Source organism: Aspergillus pseudotamarii (genome assembly GCF_009193445.1).
Source record: "Aspergillus pseudotamarii strain CBS 117625 unplaced genomic scaffold BDV38scaffold_65, whole genome shotgun sequence".
Classification (NCBI taxonomy): Eukaryota; Fungi; Ascomycota; class Eurotiomycetes; order Eurotiales; family Aspergillaceae; genus Aspergillus; species Aspergillus pseudotamarii.
Window position 1 is genome coordinate 103,501 of NW_022475079.1, and position 12,406 is coordinate 115,906.

The following is a 12,406-nucleotide window of genomic DNA, read 5'->3' on the forward strand; positions in this document are numbered from 1 at the left end:
GTACAAAAACTGTGTAAGAAAAAAGTTTTAACCCACCGTAGGGGACGGGCCGGTCTTAATATACCCGAGAGCAGGGGACGGAAATTTTGCCTTTCGATGTCGCATCGAATGACGGCCAATTCCGTCTAAATTCCTGATGACGCTTGAGCCTGTACCGACCCGAAGTGCCATAATGGGGAAAGGGCTGCACGCCATGCGACTGGCGAGATTAGTCTAAGCTAGCGAGATTTACTGGATTCCAACCGGTGAGACAACCAGAAAACCATATCCAATCATGGATCAGACACATCATATAGACGGCCCACCGGAGCAGCTCTTCTGTCAATGATGACACAGGGTAGCAGCCTTTCGGCTGTCCGAGTCAAAAACGGACGGGTTCCTCATTCAGTAGGAATGGGGAAACCCGCGGGGAGGCAACACATGGTCTGGAGATTTAGGGTCAGTGAGGGGATCAGGCCAGAGTAACCAATCCCATGATCAAGCATCCATGCAATCATTTCGCTGAAACGATTCATTGGGAGACTGGGAAATGGAGGACCACATCTCGGCTCCACCGGCTGCGACCTGAGGCCAAGGGGAGCCGTTTGAGAAGTAATCAAGGACGGAAGGGTCGTGGTCAGCACAATACATAACTCCGGTGGATAGTGTGAAGCCGGGTTGTTCGACGAACCAGAGCTGCGACGTGGAGGGATCCGGGGAAGCCTGACCACGCGGGTTAAGACTAGTGTTCCTAGGCCGATGGGGCCGTGAAAGGAAGCGACACCGAAAGTGACCTATTGCGCCGGAGGGCAAAACACGGCGAGTCGTATCCTTGAGACCTAATTGCCTTTGAACAGAGCCGATTGCAGACGGATCGGCACACATCGCTTCCTTTCCCGGCCGTCGGGGGTGTAAATTGATTCCCAGGGACGGACTTCCCGTCACGGCGCTTGTCAAGTGAGGAGTGAGAAAAGCAAAAGAAAAAAAGGTCCGAGGGATTGAAAACTAGGGGGGGGGAAATAAATAATAATAATAATAATAATATCTAAGTAAAATAAAAAATAAAAAAAAAGTTAGAAAAGCAAAGAGGAAATATACTGTGCAGAGCAGGTTCAATCAATAGAAGAGGGTGCCGATCGCTGACATCCATCACTTTACCAAAACAGAATCTAAACAGGCACGGGAACTACTCCTCAACCGCTTCGGAACATGCCATTCAAAGCGAAATGAAAAATCTGGAATCGCTTACCGGGTTCCATGGACCCGGATGGATTCAGGAAAAGTTGATGAGCGTTAGTGATGGTGGTGGTAGTCGTTGAGGTTCGGTGGATATTCAATGTGGAGGAATAGGAGGGGCCCCAAACCCCCGACCAATTCCCCAGAACAAACAAAGCAATTTCCAGCCTAGAATCTTAGGCTCCATACTAAGAGACGGTTTAACCCGAGAGAGCAAAAGGGAAAGTGGAGACGACGAGCGAAAGGGGGCGAAAATAAGGTGAACAAATGAAAAGACCCCATTTCAATTTTCCCCAAGCCCCGAAGGAACGTTCCTGATTGGAGGGACCAGCAGCATGTGCCTCGGCCAACGTGCCATTTCCAGAGTCGGAAATTCCACCAATTAGGGCAGCGGCACATCACAAGTCATGCTCCCGGTATCATGGAATAACCTAAGCATTATAAACAAAAATACACAAGAGAGAAAAAAAGGAAAGAACATGATTCATACATTTAGTGAAAAAAAAAAAAATCCATACCCTTTACGACATACCCACAGTAAAGAATGCTCAACAATTATCAAACGCTACCAACTAACTGATGTCCCGTGCCATGCGAGGCGGTCGTCTGGCTGGTGGGGCCCTGTGCAGCGCTCAGATACATCGATGGTACTCGATCACAGTTTTGCACATCCCTCGCAAGGTTTACAACCATTATCCCCTCATATTACTTAGTGTCATGTTATATTGCTTCTAATATAGGATACCTGCGTTGCACCAACGGAAGTATTGCCACGTACGTATGAAGAAGGATGTCTGTACCCAAGGCAATACTGGACTGTACCATGTGAGGGGGCTTCGTATCCACGATACTAATTTAGCAGCATCATGATATTAGCCGACAACCTTTACCTCCTACCCGTAGCGTTGTCTTGTATCAAGCCACAAAGGCTTATGACTGTGAAAATTTTTTCCCTTGGCCTTTTTCTTCGAATCGCTTTAACTTTTCCGATTTCTTACGTTTTATAATTTCCCCCACGTTAGGGGGCAGAAGGATTGTGGCCATAGACCTAACATGATTGGATTTTTGAATTCAAGAAAAGGTGATCTTGCGGTTATACCCCGATATGTCCCCTCTGAATGGTCAAGGTATGTTCCTGTAGTGCCTGATTCGGCCTTGACTAATAACTGAGGTCCTTGGTCACCGTAAAGAAAGAATCCATATGGCTATTTAGCCAAGGTACTTCCGTCCGTAGGGTTAGTGTGACTTGCACGTTTGCTCGGTCGTCGCCCGAATTCGGCTTGTTCCACGAGGCTCTAAGAATATTCTCGATCTCTAATTGATATTCCGTTCACTCTGGTGCATCTTGCTATGGGGTGATAGTCAAATCCCCGCCTGGATTCATGATCTTTCGGGATTACGGAAGAAGCGTCATTCATTATCATTAGTGTATCCTATGCTAAGCAACATCATGATCCCTGTTCTAGCGGAAGAAACTTCGGGTGCGAGGAATCGGGTATTAGGGAAATTCAGAACCAATGGGGACGTCGCCATGAACAAAGCCAAGCGGCGCCTAATTCCAAGCCCGCAAGACCGTTAAGGCTGCACGCTAAATCACACCAGCTGCCACTCCGCAATGTAAGCCCACGCCATTCCTACCCGACCGACTTGCTGCCGATATTCTTCCGCGGTCACGCCCCGTGCGTCCTTTCGATCCCCGAAGCTGGTAAGTACGGCGATGGCTAGCTTCTGACCGGGTGCGCCCAGTATCTTGGCATTCGGTACGTCGACATACCAGAAGTCCCCACCTCCCCCCGGTCCGGAGCCCCGGACATGGGTGAAGGGGAGACGGTCCTCTTGCCGACCGTCGAGGCCGTGAACCATCAGCAAGAAAAGCCCAGGCTTGGCTCGGGTGTGATGCTCCAGAGTCCAGTGTTCGCAGATGAGATTGAACTGGAACCGGAGCGGGTTGGGGTCGTGGATGGAGATTTGCTTGGCCGCCGGACGGAATGACCGTTCGCCGATGCTGTGATTTTTTGCGTCGCCAAAGATCGTCGGCTGCTCAGCGCTCAACGGTGAGTTCGGGTTGCCCTGGATGTACTCCTCCCAAGTGATCTCGGGCCGGCCATCATCCCGGAAGAAGTGAGATCGGTTGGAAGGGAAATGTCGGAGCCCGAACTCGTCATTCGAGTCGGTGAACATGGCAGGGTTGAAATGCTTCTTGTAAGGGCGACCTGGGCCCTGAACTACACCCGCGCCCCAACAGGCGTCCAACAGCTTCCACTGTCCATTATCAATTCTCACTGCACTCCAGGCATGTCCGGTTGCCGAGACCGGTGGCATAGGGGAACCTGGAGCTGGAGCTTCATAACCATAGCCCTTGCCGTGACCAGCGACTACTACCGCTTCGAGCCCAGCGTGAGTTGCGAGAGTGGCAAACAGACTGGCGTATCCCTCGCACACTGCTAGTCCTGACGCTAGAGTCCCAGCTGGCGTGGAAGGTTTTACACATTTGTTGAAGAAGGAATGCACATCATATTCTATATTGTGATGGAACCAAGTGAACAACGCTCTCGCTTTATCAGTGGGCGAAGGAAACGGCGCTGTCAGTTCCCTTGCTAGCCATGCCAGGTCGTAAGACGGCAGAGATTCGCGGGGATATCGCGCTGCGTGAGCATCAGGCGTCGAGAAATCGCGGCACTTCAAGCACAGTGTGCTCGGTGCCGTAGCTGCAGGCGTGATTTTACAAAAGTTAGGTTTGGTCGCCTGAAGTTTGGCGAGATCGACAGGTGGACGTGTCGCTCTGGGAACTGGTGGGGGCACCCCGTTCGGCTGCGACTCTTGTACACCACCATTCGTCTCTTGCCTAGAGCTCTCGGCGTTCCGGTTTATCCCTGCAAGCCCTGAACTTTGAATCTTCTCTAGGGCAGCACTCGAAGGAGGCGGCGGAGGCAGTTTTCTCGTCGATTGCTTGCCATTGGTGTCCGCACTTGGTCCGGGTGACTTGTCACTATTTATCCTAGAAGGTAATGGCGGGGGAGGCCGAGACGTAGAACGGCTCCCACTAGTTGACGTGCTGTTGGTCGACTCTCGTCGAGGGGGCAGTGAGGGGCGACCCTGTGAGAGGCTTCTGCTGCTGTTTGCGGGCGACGGTCTCGGCCGTGGGGGCGGCTGAACTGTCTTTGTCTCTGGCCTTTTCGGTGGCAATGGAGGCAACTTTGTACCCCAGGCAGGCGCACGTACGCTGCGGATGGTATCCGAGTTATTAGATGTGGTCGATGCTATTGTAGCCCTTCCAGCACTTGTAGACGTTGAATGGGAGATATCTGAGCATAGGGAGTCCCTAGATTCCTTTCGAGAGAACCCTGACGGTCTCCGCGGTGGTAGCGCTGGTGCTGATTCGGTTGAGGCTTTTCGAACCGGCAACGGTGGAGGGGCCCCTGGTTTCCGGACAGGTGTTGGTGGTGGCCTAGGCACAGGATGTTGTTGGTCCCCCGTTGGCTCATTCCTATCGGGCGAACGATCGCTAAGAGAGCCATGAGAATTGACTGGGGGATTATTGATCGTTTGCTGTCGCGAAGGAGCTGGACGCGATGCGAAAGGGGTTGGTTGCGCCCCGAGTAACGGCGATGCGGCAGCCTGGGGACTTTGTCCAATCTGCGCCTGGTTCAGGGCGGCGATCCTTTGCTGGATGGAAAGGACCTGTGTCTCTTCTGCCATTCTTTCCCAAGCGCTCTATTATATGGTCGTCAGGGACAGTACAATGTCATTAACGGGTAGAGAATTAAAGAATAACGAATGACGACAAAACATCCGGACTCGAATGGATGACCGGATTAGGAAACTTGGCCACTCCGCATTCAGGAACCGCGGTCAGGAACACCTTGAAGTTTGGCGCGCTGAGCCTGTTCACTTGGGAAGGGCAAGAAAAAGTTGTGAGGCAAATACGGGAGTTTTAGGGGGGATCATAGGTTTATAACCACAACCCCTGCATCCTCTGAAAAGCGAGTGGCAGCTCGAGGCTGTGACTGTTTGAGCCTCGCGGGGCCAATCTGTGCCTCAGGTCATTTATTTCCTCTTCATTGTTACATTCGTCCCCGTTCAGGTTTAGCCGCTGATTACATAACAGATCTGGCCCCCTTCTTTGGACGTCATGTGATGTCTGTGCTTCGACGAATTTGGTATGACAAGTTTTGCTTCCAAGGTTGCAATGCAGGGAATATCAGTAAGTTATCTTGTCGCATTGTACATACAGTATTTACAGGCATCCTAGCTTCTTTCATACTAGGTTGCGAACCGCGATTAAGTGTTCCAGTGTTGACAAACCATGATGTTTCATACCTAAAGGCAACCGAAATATATAGTTCTTAAACAAGGAATAACTCCTAATCTATATCATGGCTCACGATCCTTTATGGACTTCTACACACTAATTGCTAGGGCTACAACATAATTTTGACAATAAGAAAAGGGGTATCTCTCCAACTCAAGGTCTGGAAATCCTTCTACCATGAATGTTTTGCAGGATTGGCCGTAATTTTAAAAACCTGTTGCTTCTTACAGATGTACCTCGGAGTCCCCACTACTTAGTCCTATACCGTACTAGGTAAATGGGTCTATATTCTATTCTTATCCCAGGCCCATGCGTCTATAGTTCCCGGCTTCACCAGAAGTGAATGGGAACGATTGGGCACTGTAAGAGTGCTTTCCGGCTTCAGATAATCTCAGTATATTACACCGTACTTCCCTTAGTATTCGAGTGTTTCTTGGCTATGCTATATTTGCTGAGAAAATTACCTAAATATATATCCTATGTTGTAGTCAAAAAACCAACTCACTACAGTAATGCCGTCTAAGTATAAACTGCCTTATTAGAGCTGTCTCGTCTTAGCAACGTTAAATCAAACTTGCATTTCTCTTCTTCTCCTGCGCATGAAGAGACATGTCTGAATCATTGCGCCACTTCAGATGTCCGAGAATTCTTACTCGTATGACGGATTTTCCTATCGTACTATGATAACACGCTAGTTAGTGACAATTTCAATATAATTTGGAAGTGCACCAAACCTACCTAATAAGCCCATCCATTCTAGAAAACATATCTAGTTATTATGTTACCACTTGTGGAAGGCTACGTTCGCCATAAAATTGAGGTCTATAATATCGAGACCTCGCTGTGTTAGCACACTAACACTGGTGACAAAGGACAAGCAAGCACCGACATATTGCTACCTGTTGTATGATTTTGAACTTTGCTCCTTTTTTTTGCCTCTTTTTACTGTGTGAGTACGCGTTTGATTGATGCTACCCTCTCGATCTTCGTCAAACAGCCGGGTTGAGAAGACTAACTGTCTATGACCTTGACTGGAGTAGCTTGATAACAGCTATATGCTTCCCTATAGTGGCCCGGGATATGGGTGTCCTCTCCCAATGATCCTTTGCATTAACATCAGCACCTGCGTCGAGAAGTAGCCCTACTATAGCCTAATGGCCGTTTTTAGCGGCCAGGAATTGCGGTGTACTATCCCAATTATCCCTTGCCTCGATATTGACGCCGGCCTCGAGTAGTAGTTCAACTATGGCTTGATGACCATTATCAGCTACCCATATCAGCGGGGAGCTACTCTCACCCCTGGAATTAATGTCAGTGCCTCCATCGAGCAGGATCTTGCAGGTCTCTAGATGCCCCTCCTCAGCAGCGCATGAAAGTGCCGATTGACCGGAGATCCCATTTATATTGACTGCTGCACCTCTCTTAAGCAGCAGTTTGTTTATGGAGGTTTGACCGGTTGCAGCAGCCCATGAGAGTAGAGTATGTCCACCCCAGGCTCGAATCAAGTTCGCCTCCATTTCGACTTTGGTAAGAGTAACCATACAATAACCAGGTGGCCCTGCCTCACCCCATTGAAAGGGACGTTTGCTCATCGGAACTAATTAGCTTTGCTAAAGTAGTCTCAGAATAGGGGCTTAGTGAAAGTTCGTCGTCTGGAACTTGTATATGCATGATGCGACTAGCTTGAAGACATATCTTTCTTGGAGGATATTGAGACAATTTTAAATTATTAAAATCAATATCCTCGGATTTCGCTGTCCAGACTCTCGTGAAACGCTTCATATTCAGTAATGTGTCTCTCACGTAGATAGCGATCAGCTTGTCTCCGCCATCACCTTTTTTGCAGTGGAGTATCGCCAGGCCCAGTACCTAATATGCGAAGGTCTAGGTGAAATCCTATACTGGTCCCTGTAAAAGGGCTGTTGGGAGCATTAAAGGGATTGAACTGCACAATATCGTGAGAGCCTATAAAGGCAGCCAGAGATGTAGCAAGAATTCCACGAGTGTCAGAGGACCTCCATGCAAATAGACTATGGCCCTCGCAAACACGTATAATTTCTTCTTCCAACCGAATGAATGAGTACTCTCGCTCATTAAAGAGTAGAGGTATATTGACACCGAATATACCAATTAGACAATATGCCCGATCTTCAATTTTTGTTGTTTGTCTCTCTGCAGCCCAGGACATTCGTTGCGCAACACTGAATGTATCAAGTTCATCCTCTCCGGAAAGAATACTCTTGGGTATGAGCGTGAATTCAGATATAGATTCTTGAAGAGTTGCCTTAGTCCCTAGCTCCTCCCAGTTCTCATTAAAAAACATGATTGTAGACGAAGTAATCAGCTCTTGCAATGTCTGTCCTCTGATAAATCATTTGCTTTCCGATAAGGACTTTTTCGACGGCATATCAGAAAGTAAAGTATAATGGGCCGAAGTCTCTTGATAATGGCGAAATATAGAGTTAATAGTCTCCGATAGCTCTGCGCTGTTGGTTTTATCGATACAAGATGTATCGATCCACACATAGTTATATCCCACATCCTTCGCTTTGGCACAGTATTGTCTTAATTTCTTAAATCCCAGTATATTCCTGGTGTGACTTTGATTAATATCCTGGAAAGTAACTTCCTCTTGCTCCCAGGTATGAGACAGGATAGCGTAGGGTGTGATCTCGTTATCGGCAAAGTGTAGGAATTCAAACAGGCCCGCAAGGGACTCCTGTGTCTTGACTAGACGCATGCTTGAAGCTGACTAGGGTTCTTTCTGACAATTCCAAGTAATACTAGTACAGTGGTAGCCCCACTTGCGAATGATATGCTGGCCGGGGTGAAATGGCAGTGAACAAGTTTCAGTCTTGTTAATTTTTATAACTCTCTGCCAACTGCTCCTTGCCCCGCAATTAGATCTATTCGGCCTTGTATTCCCTTTCAAAAGACTTGATATTACAGTTTGTGTATTGTTGGCATTTTTCTATATTTGGGATTATGATTTCTTGTCGATGCTAGTAAATATCCATCGAGTATACGGAACTCTCTTTATTGCGGCCCTCTTACGGCCGAGTTCAAGGATTGAATGGAACGATCAACATAAGGTCTCCTTAATACTAAATCATAACGCAAAATGGAGTTATGTGACACTCAACCAGCAAGCTGTGATAAGCCCTAAATCCGATCGGAATCCTGTAATGTCCTGTTATCTCCGTCTGCGCTACTTCCGGGCCCTTCCCGATATCCGGATCTACTCTCTATAACTTTTACTGTATCCATCACTTCGAAACCGATTTTTATAAGACGACTAAGAAGAGATAGACATATCTATACAGGTACGGTGATTCCAGAATGTCGCCACAAGGCTGGCTAGATATCCACGGACATTTCTACCCACCGCAAGCACCAGGTGAGGCAGAAGCCCTAGCTGAATCCTTCCGAGCAGCATGCTTCATGGTCTCGCGCCCCGTAACATGGGAAGTCGAGTCCATCCTCCAGTACAACGACCGGGCAAACGTGCAGATGCAAATGCTCTCATACATTCCACAGAGCAGTCCCGAGGCACTCAACGAAGCCAATACCTACGCCTCGTCACTTGTGTCCAAATATCCCTCCCGCTTCGGGGTCCTGGCGGCGCTACCAACGAACAATCCAGAGCTGTGTCTTAGCGAAATCAAGCGAACAACATCGACATTCGAGATCCCGGCAGATGGATTCGCTGTAAAAACCGTCTACAAGGGTGTCGGGTTGGGAGATCCGAATCTCGGACCTGTTTGGGATGTGTTAAACTCTCGAAAGGCGGTGGTTCATATCCACCCCAATGCCTACGCGGGGCCAACAAACGGCCGTCCGTCGCCATTGATAGAGGTGGCTTTTGATACCACAAGAACCGTTGTCGACATGCTCTACAATGGTGTCTTCCGACGCTATCCTGATATCAAATTTGTTTTGGCGCACTGTGGTGGGGTTTTGCCTGTTCTGTCTGGCCGGTTGGCGTTGCTCGGGACAGAAGAATGGGTGCCGAATCCGAATGATATCACAAGAAAGGAAATTGAGGAGCAGCTTGGGCGTTTGTTCGTTGACACGGCTGCGACTGCGAAGACGGGGCTTCAGCCCGCTCTGAAGATGGTAGGGCTTGAGAATGTGGTGTATGGGGCAGATTGTGGCGTGCCATGCTCTACTGAACAGACTATGGAGGAAAATAAGAAAGATATTCTGGACTTCGAGACGCAGAATGATATTCCTAGGGGTACTATTCTTGCTAACGGGTGGAAGCTGTTTCCTCAGGCGGCGGCAAGGATACCAGAGAATGATGTCTAGGTTGCTGGTAGATTGCATACAAAACTGGAAGCTAAACAGTCTGCGATGCTCTAATGGTCTAAGCTTGAACATGAAAGTATTCGAGTTCATTTACTAGTAATTTTGCTCCCCTTTTCAATCTCACATATGGATCCTGCCAGTTTCTTATGTTAAACCTTAAACTGCAACGTTTGCGCCTATGCCCTTTTCCATTTCAACCCCCTAATGACCTTTTCGACTAATTTCAGAATAGCCCCTTTCATTGTCCGTTTCTAAAATAAAATGCACAACACACACGATGCTTCAGCAACCCATCCATTACAAATTGGCACTAGTCTTTCCATTGCCCTCGCTTCACTCGGTGATGGACGTCATCCCGATGGGTTCACCGAGTAACCAACGAGAGAGAAGCTCAGACGGGGCATCTCTGTTGGTCATGAAACTGTATATTGAGATTTTTCGGACAGTATGCTTTCTTCCCTCAAGATATGCTTCAAGGATGTGGCTGTTCTGCGGGGACATAAAAGACAGCAGCAGGATCTATGCTGTCAATAAACAGGTAGTCGTTGTCAGAGAAGTGGTGAAGTTTTCAAAGTATACATACTGGTATTACTATATATTGCTCGAATTCAGGCTGGGACTAACGTATGGACATGGCTTTCAGAATAGAGACTAGCTCTCGCACATGTAAATCATTCGCGTCGGCTTCCTGATGAGTGAAGTGCTCCGTAACCATTGTCACATGTGGCATTCGATGATTGTCCACTTCATAAATCGTAACAGTGCGATGCTTGGTATATGCAATGAGGTTTGTCGGTGCATAGTAAACCTTTGTGAGAGGGTTGGTGTCGCTGTGACTGGTTGGAGGTAGATTAGAAGAATACTATAAATCAAAACCTCGCATCTTGTTGAACCTGGAAAGAGAGGTTATGTAAGCACAAGCCAACAAAGAAGGCATATAGAGAAGAAACTTCTTTGCGACCACTTACCATGTACTGGAAGGCTTTCTTGGTGTCTGCGAATTCGAAGACCTTCTCATCGACAACAGGCTTTAGATTCGTGGTCTCAATAGCGTGGACCATATCCTTGAGCAAGGCACGGCTGCCGGCATATACACCACGAACAGTACAGATATGGCTCAGAGCGTCCAAGAGGGTGGGCTGAGGACGGTCCGTCGAGCCAAGGAATCCGATCACATTAATAACTCCATCCATCTTGATACACTTTAGGCTCTGCTCGAAAGTACCCAGGCCACCGATCTCGATGATATGGCCAATACCCTGCTTTTGGGGAGTGAGTTCGTGAACAATGGAGCCCCATTCGGGAGTGGTTTTGTAGTTCACAACATGGCCGGCTCCGAGATCATGAAGTATCTTCTCCTTTGCCGCGGACGAAGTGGTAGCAATAACCATACATCCGGCTGCCTTGGCAAACTAGATATAATGGCCTCTATCAGCAGTGTGTCGATATAGTTAGAAGGTTCGGGGGATAATACCCGTAATCCAAAGAGACTGATACCGCCAGTACCCTGGATCAGAATAGTCTGACCTGTCTTCACGGGGTGTAGGCCGTAAGGGCATTCCAGCTGGTCAGGGCGGCACAAGGAAGGATGCTGGCCTCAATAACACTCAGGTTACTGGAGGCCTTGACAAGGCCGGTTCCAGGGTAGACACCGAACTGGCCAAGCGCACCATCAATAGTACCACCGACACCAGTTGAAGCGGCGTAGGAACCAATATCACCGTGCTGGTGAGCCTGGTTGAAGAGGGTAATAACCGTATCCCCCTTTTGGAACTCAGTCACTTTGGAACCGACTTTAACTACCTCACCGGCACCGTCTGAGTTTGGAACAGTGGGGTATTTGTGAGCGAAAGGGAAGGTGCCCTGTAGAGGGGATCCGCATACTATGTTAGTTGCTAATCAGTCTAGGATCTCCTGAAGGCCCTACCTTTGCAATTGCCAAGTCACGGTAGTTCCGGGAAGAAGCCTCAAATTTGACCAAGACCTCGTTCTCACCAACACTCGGGACGACAGAGTCCTCAAGCACCAGACCGCCGAAGTCCGCGTCGGGACGGCTGACGTTCTATTGCTTCGGCCTCGGTGATTGTGGAAGACGGGATGGAATGGCAATTACCGAAAACGCCACGGGCCCCGTCCAGTACATTCACCGATCACTATGTCACGAGTATATCCATCCAGTAGATGGAAATGACAGTCATTTTACAGATAAAATACAGTGCAGCATAGCATGGGCATCCTATGGAGTAAGTAGAAGGTACAGTAGTATTGAAGTATTCCCAAACTAACTGTTGATCTACCAGAACACACGCACCATATATCTAGAACAACACTTATGCATCCTGGTTGATTTTCATCGGTTGGTAGATCTTTCTCTATTGAATTATCGGTGTCTATCGCATATCGATTAGATCGACTGTCGGCTTAGAGATATAGCAACTGTGGAAGGGCTTACTGGATAGGTTTAGGACTACCATTACTACTTCGATACTAACCCTGTGGTGGCATTTCACTCTTTTTTTATTCTTTTCTATTCTATATTCTTGGAACAAACTACTCGAAATCACTCGTAGA

At 48.2% G+C, this 12,406-nt stretch overlaps 4 protein-coding genes across 4 annotated transcripts; 1 reads left to right on the top strand and 3 right to left on the bottom strand.

The window, feature by feature from the left end:
- Nucleotides 1-2,240: 2,240 nt before the first annotated feature.
- On the bottom strand, nucleotides 2,241-5,133 carry BDV38DRAFT_183567 (uncharacterized protein). The gene has a single exon (XM_032052127.1). It carries the CDS (start codon nucleotides 4,912-4,914, stop codon nucleotides 2,809-2,811), a length of 2,106 nt encoding a protein of 701 aa, XP_031909604.1. The 5' UTR covers nucleotides 4,915-5,133; the 3' UTR covers nucleotides 2,241-2,808.
- Nucleotides 5,134-6,678: 1,545 nt separating this feature from the next.
- BDV38DRAFT_296050 (uncharacterized protein) lies at nucleotides 6,679-8,267 on the bottom strand (the record flags this gene model as incomplete). Its single annotated transcript, XM_032062848.1, has 4 exons — nucleotides 6,679-6,826; nucleotides 7,110-7,362; nucleotides 7,397-7,890; nucleotides 7,921-8,267. 4 exons carry the CDS (start codon nucleotides 8,265-8,267, stop codon nucleotides 6,679-6,681), a joined length of 1,242 nt encoding a protein of 413 aa, XP_031909605.1.
- A 599-nt stretch (nucleotides 8,268-8,866) lies between these two features.
- On the top strand, nucleotides 8,867-9,835 carry BDV38DRAFT_286727 (amidohydrolase family protein; the record flags this gene model as incomplete). The annotated part of the gene is made up of 1 exon (XM_032060735.1): nucleotides 8,867-9,835. One exon carries the CDS (start codon nucleotides 8,867-8,869, stop codon nucleotides 9,833-9,835), a length of 969 nt encoding a protein of 322 aa, XP_031909606.1.
- A 768-nt stretch (nucleotides 9,836-10,603) lies between these two features.
- BDV38DRAFT_296053 (zinc-dependent alcohol dehydrogenase family protein) lies at nucleotides 10,604-12,377 on the bottom strand. Its single transcript, XM_032062849.1, has 6 exons — nucleotides 12,324-12,377; nucleotides 11,763-11,889; nucleotides 11,416-11,698; nucleotides 11,310-11,362; nucleotides 10,804-11,247; nucleotides 10,604-10,728 (listed from the first exon to the last, which is right to left on the bottom strand). The coding sequence occupies exons 1-6, from the start codon at nucleotides 12,338-12,340 to the stop codon at nucleotides 10,705-10,707; spliced, it is 948 nt and encodes a 315-aa protein (XP_031909607.1). The 5' UTR covers nucleotides 12,341-12,377; the 3' UTR covers nucleotides 10,604-10,704.
- Between the last annotated feature and the right edge of the window lie 29 nt (nucleotides 12,378-12,406).